The sequence below is a fragment of the Argopecten irradians genome, chromosome 14, assembly GCF_041381155.1.
Source record: "Argopecten irradians isolate NY chromosome 14, Ai_NY, whole genome shotgun sequence".
Taxonomy (NCBI): Eukaryota; Metazoa; Mollusca; class Bivalvia; order Pectinida; family Pectinidae; genus Argopecten; species Argopecten irradians.
In genome coordinates, this window is record NC_091147.1 from 37,078,053 (window position 1) to 37,086,019 (window position 7,967).

General features: G+C 33.9%; 1 protein-coding gene across 1 annotated transcript in view; it reads right to left on the reverse strand.

Annotated features, from left to right (window-relative positions):
* The window catches only part of LOC138307460 (monocarboxylate transporter 5-like), a 16,531-nt gene extending 11,387 nt beyond the window's left edge, over positions 1-5,144 (reverse strand). Inside the window, exon 1 of the mRNA XM_069248220.1 lies at positions 4,635-5,144. Coding sequence (XP_069104321.1) covers positions 4,635-4,797 — 163 coding nt within the window. The 5' untranslated portion in view covers positions 4,798-5,144. The remainder of the gene's footprint in view (positions 1-4,634) is intronic.
* Between the last annotated feature and the right edge of the window lie 2,823 nt (positions 5,145-7,967).

Consider the following 7,967-nt stretch of genomic DNA (forward strand, 5'->3'; position numbering starts at 1 on the left):
CCTGGCTGTTAATAGGACGTAAAACTAAACAAACCAAACAAAACATATGTACATCACGCAAGTATAAAGTGGGGGGGTTCTCCCGTCTCTTGCATTTCAGTGATCCATTTATATTTACCTACTTTCCCAATCGCGCACGTTACTGACTCTTGACGTACACTGTTTTCTATCGGAATTCGTTTGTGTTCGCTTCACCCACGTTTTTGACCCACCATTTTGTTTACATATGCAGTGCATTGTGGGAGGTCACTAAAGTTCAACACTACTATATACTATCGTTACAAAATTCGACCGGGCCGGTTCAAAATACAGAAAGATGGAATTTCCATTATAATTATTTTATTTGACACATTTGCACAATAATTGATATATATTACTTAGTAAGGTATCTGCCACGTCTTAAATATGTATTTTACTCAAATTTACATGGTTTATTTAGGTTCATGTCCCTTTAATACTATCTACCAGCTGCTCCTGAATACATCATTACGGAGTAAATGGTGTCTCTTTTACATATCAGAAGGTGAATCATATAATAAAAACAGACAGCATGCTTTAAAACCAGGCTGTTACAGACAACTGTGTTTTTATATTCAAAATCAATATAATACACTCATTCACCCCTAAAGGCTCATTTAGATTCTTCTAAATCAAAGACTTGACCAGTCCATTTTGAAATATCAGGGGTGAATAAGTAATAGCTTTTTATATCTTTTATTGATTCATTTTTTTGTATTTATAATCAGTTTTCAAAAGTGTAGTAAGGTCAATTACTAGCCCCATCCCGTCAGACTTAATTAAGTTTGGAGAATAGCAGAATTGAGAATTGGCTTAACGAGATGAAACATATCTCTAGGGTATTGACAATTACATTTTGTTCAGGTATTAGCTGTGCGATAATAATTTTTGCGGTTTCGCTTGCATAACACATTCACCCGCTGAAACACTAAAATTGACCATTCCGGCCTTCGAACTAGATAAGTCTTAATGGATCGTCATGGATAAATGGCCGAATTAATGCATATATCACAAAGAATTTTGTGATAAATTTTAAAGTGCTTTGAACTTGCGTTAATAGTTGCTAAATTTTAACATCAATTATCAGTTAATACTATTGTGTGTAATTTGACATTCCTAAGGTTATATTCTTGATCATATTTACGTTTGTGACATTTAAGATAAAACCCCATATGTGTGATAACTGTGTATATCCTCTGGCAATTTACTTAGTTCCATTCTATAACGTAACCGGATTAATGTCACGGCCATCCTAATTGCCTAAAGGACACTGACCACGGCTGATTAATCTGCCAATGAGCGATATCTGTCAATCATAATTCTGTAATTTTATTGTATGTACATTATCTAAGCATGAAATATTTTATTTGTAAAGCAGTTAGGTCTCCGACTTTGTACGGAACACATCGGCTATATTCTGGACACTCCAGAATAGCCATCCGTCAAGTCAAAGTTATCATCATTAAATTCCAAAGTTCAACTTCAACATTTTCTTTCGTCATCTTTACATCGTGACAAAACGTACGGAAGTTTCCGTATGTTACATATATGTCTTTGAAATGAACGTTATACTTTACCGTATAACCGGTTATTTTCACGGAGATAATATTTACGAAATTTCGCTGATCATTGCTATGATCGCGAATATTTGATACATGAAATCACGAGCAATGATTAAATTATGTAAACCATGAAATCCAGATTCCGAAATTTAAAGCCGCTTTATTTATGTAAAGGTCAGAAAAGACTCCGTGTATATGATTTTGTAAAATCGAATCCGATAAAACAAAATGGTGCAAATATACACACAATGAAGCATACGGGCAAGATTGCTCGGTGAAAGAACTATGACCCGAAACTTGTAACCTTATTACTGACACAGTCGCACTGTCGCACATTTTACATTTTACTGTCGCACATTTTGTCTAAATATACGAGCTGCTCGGCAAATGGCGAGTTAACCGTATCAACTGACCTCTGTTTGACTTTATCAAGATATTGATTTAAAGGCATTCAAGATATCACTAGATTCAAGGGGAGCGAGGAGTTCAAATTTTAAGTTTGACTCTCCTTTTAAATGTGTAAATTGGTATTAAGTTCATAGTAACAATAATTTATAGAATTTAAATAAACTGCTCTAACTATAAAAATTGCACTTCTTTGTCATGACTTATTATCTTTTTTGTTTGAGAACTGATTACAATGTTATTGATAGAGTCAGTGTCAGAAATGATTTTTGAAATATGATAATCCATTTCCAAACCTTTATCCTTGATCATATGTACTTTAATAGTACATGTACTTTTATTTTCACCTTAACGACCAAATGTCCCATTTACTGCCTGTACTGTCACGCGTTGCTGTTACGAAAGCTTTGGAGTCATGACTTAAAATCACGCGTGTTCACGTGTTAGTTGATAATTATTACAGGTGAAGCCTTAATATTGATACGGATATGCACAGTTGGGTCATTCTGTTTAATATATTCTTGATCACTTCCAGGCATGATACTTCATACATATCTATCAATCGTGAAATGTGTTCGCTATTTATGAAGTAAATTATCTAGCTAATTATTGTAAAATGAAAAGTGAAATTTAAGTGAGGTAAAAAAATTATAAAAGAAATGAAATCCATTATTAGTTCTTATTTCATTATACTTAATTCACTAATTTTATGGAAGATCTTCTCGCGATAATGCTAGTGTTCATGTTGTGAAGCCGTCCCACAAATACTACTAGGATCATTATTCGTAGCAATTGTTTCACATTAAGAAATTTTAGAAAGAAGACAAACTATTTCTAAATCATGGAGTAGTCGTTTTGAAAATTATTTCCAGCTTTTTAGTTCATAGATTTAAACGGTTCTCTGCAAATTACGTAATGGAGATAAGCCAATAACTGTACAATATGTGGGATAGAGAACTGTATCGTGGCCCGTCAGCGCCGAGATCTGTTCTCTATCCCCCATATTGTACAGTATGAAGCTTATCTCTAACTTAAAACATAGCAAGTCTTTGTGTTAATAAAGTACACTTTTATTTCTAATATAAGCCAGGTTTTTTTTGCCTTTGTCTACGAGCTAAGGTAATTCTACCAATCTGCATTCAACCATGGCAAATCCGATATAGACAATTGCAACATATAACCTTTGCCCGTGTTATATGTGATGAATAGCATTCAAGAACGGAATGTAGAAGCATGCTTTTGGGTTGGACAACTATCTGTAAATTCATTTTTATCATGTCCACCGACAGTGATGGAGGGATATTATTTTCTCAATTTAAGCGATAAATTAAGGTGGCTTTTACTAAAAGGACATTTCTTTCCAATGTCTGATGTGACATATGAAACTAGACTTGCAATTGAGGCGTTTGTTTGAAAGCGTCTTGCTAAAATGATCGCATACCAGTTCAAAACAGTTGGTGCACCCAGAACTTTCATTGAATTCATGGGTTTTTGAAATTTCGGCCTCTCTAGGGACAGTTTTGGATTTATTTATACCCCGATGATGTGCAAATTCATTCAACAAGCCAATGGGATTTAGACGAAATTCTGGAATATTGTTGAAACAATATCAAAATAAGTGTAAAATTACAGTGTAAATGATTTGGATATTTAAAATCAAATGTGGTGTACAAATACTACATGGTTTCAGAATGTGGAAATTGGAGTTAATGTTGTAGATAAGTGTTGAATGATGAATTTATAATAAGGATGAAAACTCTATCTGGGATATATAAGGAAATTCCGGGGATGTGTTTAATTCCGCATCAATAGAGGATTAAATTCTCCTCATATTCATTGTGTGGGATTTTTTCTTAATTTGGATTTAAAAATAATGGAATATTCCTGCAGGTTGTGTGTTGTGTTTTAACAGTATTATGGGATTATGCTTGGAGACATGTACTCACCCGTATTGTGTAACTCTCCCATATGCTATCTTTTACCGTCTTATAAGTGACTGTCTTATATTAGAGTCACATATAAGACAGTAAAAGGTAATATATAGGACAGTTACAGGTAATAGTCCGATAATCTGGGAGTTAAAGTACAGAAACAACAATAGATGACATCACTACTATGTTTTAACTTAGCTTATATATAAACTGTACTACAAATCAAAGCTATACTGCGATTAAAGGTTTATTGAAAGATACAGATATTGTATAATTTTGAGAAAAAAAATCCTTTGGTTTTTAAATCTCATCCTTGTAGAAAATAAAATTCATTAATGGTTGATTGTTCAAGTTTCATGATTAAAAAAAATCTCAAAACCCTGAAAAGTTATCTCACATGACGTCGATACTCTTTCCAAATCCCCAGTTTGTAATACTGACACAATGATTATGTAGATGTTATCATGAATTTTTGGTACACATATTCTTACATATTACGGAGCTACCTCCCTTGCTGGTAGGTATCCTTTGTGACGTCATTATTTTATAAGCGAAATTCATGTTATCTCATAAGAAATGCAATACACTAGAATTAAAAATGCAAAATAAAATATTTGAACCTCGGTAACTCGAAGACCTAGTATATTTTTTTCATATCTCGAAGTGTTATCCTTGTACTGCTGACTCGAGTTTATAAGGTTGAACTTTAACAACTTACCGACTAGAACAACCCAAGCCCATCCGTGATCAATCGGTACACCATCATCATCATCATCATCATCAGTTGCAGCAGTATCATGTTCGGTACTGTCAGGTATCAGTTGTGATAAATTATCTTCCTTTATTTCACGGAATTCCCTCCTTTCTTTTGATCCTGACATAGCGATGACAGCGGTTTAGATGTTAGATCTATAAATAATACTTTGATAAAGGAACATGCTCTCACACGAAGTACATATGTAAATTATGAGTAGTATATATTAACATTTCACTAATAAGATATTACGAAGATATCAGACGATTCACGATCCCATTTGTACAACTCGCCAGGTCTTTACTGGTCATACTTCAGAAGCAGACGATCTCCTCCCTATCGCAGTGTAGTGAATGATACCGAGATACCTGGAAACTGTTTTAAAAGTACTTTTTAAGTTCACGTCAAACATTGAATGCATTATTAATGAGCCTGTTAACAACAGGTGGGATAACGAAAGTAGGCATCACGTCACCCTCGATACTCCAGGGGTTACTTTTACTGTCGTTATATACACCCATGGATTATCTCATAGTAAAACAACTTACAAATTACAGGCCTATAGAAAAATTACAGAGGTGTTGATGCCTAACTTCAAGGCAGCACAGTCAACTACAGTGTACCGTTATTGGATTGTTTTGGTGTACATCAATGGACCAAACTACCTATCACACCTCTGGTAAATAACTCCAGAATCTGATTGGACGAGAAAGACACGACATACTCTTATGTTGGAAAGCTACCAGTATAATATCAGCTTTGATATTAGGCGTGCGCGAGAAGATTTTGAAGGTGACATCAAGGTTGATTTTCATCTTTAGCGGACGTGATGGCATAAACAAATATGCCTGCTGCTCTATTCCTGGTTAGACAATCAGAGTAAAAGTTTCAACTTTTTCCATGCCTGGTCAGCCAATCAGGTTTGGTTACTTATAAGTGCTCCATGCATACGTCAGTCAATAAATCAAAAGGTTACCAGTTTACAAGTTATAAAGTTTACATTAGCCAAGGCATCAACATGTTATTATCTTACAGTTGTCCATACCTGGTCAAATTTGGAAGTTTACGGTTGTTTCATGCCAATCAAATTAACAATTTAATGTCGTCCCATGACTGGTTAGCCAATCAGCTGCTTGCAATCTACTCTAAACATGTAGCCTGTTGAATCACCTGTAAACAGATGATATAGGATAAAGAGTTAAATTTTATTGTTGACTGATTATAAACTGCAATTTTGTACAAAGATTTCAAATGTAGTGCGTCATGTTGAAATATACGTGCATAAATGCAGTTCCCACACTAGTAAATGACACAAGATAAAAACGATTCCTCTTATTTGCATATCTTTTCAGTAAAAGGGACAATTCAGTCTAAGGGAACATTAAAATTTCTACATATACCAGAAAAAACCCAGTTCTAATGGAAATTAGATCAGTCGGCTTTACTGTGATATGCCAGAAAAGCCCATGGTGGTGAAATGCGTATGAAATGTTCAAACTCTCTCGCTGTCCGCCATTACTCATTGTGGTCGAACATCTTGTATGCCGAACCCTGTTCCTTGCTCGTATGGTAATGCTACTTTTGTCTAGAACTGCTCAAATCGCTCTGACAGTAGTGTGTTTACCTTATATTGTGAATTGTCCTGCCTAAAAATCATTATATCACCTCCACAGTGGTTATGTTGTTCATTTGTTTAACGTGCGTGACTTTGGCTTGTATATGTGTACAGCGTACATATTGTACCTGCTTAATCGTATTGATCAACGATTTGTAATTTCTACGGTATCAATTAAAATACTAAACAATGATGTGGAATTTGTCAATATTTCATATTATATGTTTCATAAGAAATGTAGAACAATACATTTATGCCATATTTTGCTTCTTGGTTATGTAAAAGAATTTCCCTGAGTGAATTGTCCCTTTAATTCTTCCGTAACAATAATTCTTCATATTTCAACTTGTTGATGTTACAGCAGGTTATCAATTAATTGAGTGAATCGAGGAATCGCTGTCTCCAAGTTAACGGCAAATGTTATCAAACTAAGACAGTTAACACAATGTATTTCCATAGTAACTTGTTTATTCCATTGATAAAATATTTGAAGGATCCTGTTACATTTAAACTCATCTTTACATTTGACCTTCGTCAATGCAGATCAGGCATAATCTGATGCACATTCACACTTATATGTTAATGTTGTTTGCATCGATGTACTCTTACACTGCGTTTATTTAACGGATGACTTTTATTTTTTGTTCACTGCTGTGTAAACTGCATTTGTTGGACAGACATTTAAAATGACGCGAGGTAGTGCGTCATATTGAAACATCTGTCCAACAAATGCAGTTTACAAACCAGTAAACAAAAAAAATATTCCTTTTATTTACATTTTAACCGACTATTTATCTTATATATTTAAATGTTTCGATAAAATAAAAATCCATTTTATCAACTTTATACGATGGATGTAACAACCGGCCAATTCATGGAATCCCGGAACAGCTGGCTCTAATTTGGCTGTCAAAATAACCGGCTGTGCGGTATTTATGATATTGTTAAACTTATAATTATATCGGTATCATCTTGTGGACTATTTATCGAAAATTCCATCTCAGATTATCGTAGTTATCTAGCTATACAACTAAACCAATTTTGGAGATTTAAAACACATTTTTTTTTAAAATTATGCCGATAATCTGAACCACGGAAATGAATATTAAGTTATAAATCTTTGAGAAAAATGAGACTTGAGCGTTGAAGGTTGTTTTCTCGATCGAGTGTTTTATTTCACATGTTTATTACATGAATGTTTAATAACAATTTACATAACAATGAATGTCGTTCTAAAGTTCTATGTTAACGCGTTTTAATTAAAAATCAAGGCTACATGCACCTCTTGAGATTCATTATTTTGTTGACAGAAAACTTTAACGAAAGTGACTCGTAATTCTGTAGTAATTACGACGACAGTTTACAGTACGAGGTAGTCTAACAATGACAACTGCTATTTTCATACAATACAATAAAACCCTCGTTATTGATTTGGTTTCCTGCCGGAAACATACCGTGCTTATAGAGATTGAATGTATTTTTCTAACTTTCATTGCGGCTATGAATAGCGGAAGCTATCTACATATCCCATGGAGCGCGTTAGCGCTCCTCGGAATATATGTAGATAGCTTCTGCTATCCATAGCCGCTATGAAAATTAGAAAAATATATCCAATCCATATATTTATATAAGAATAATCTATTAAAATGAAAATTATTGAAAGGTCATTATTTCATATTCAA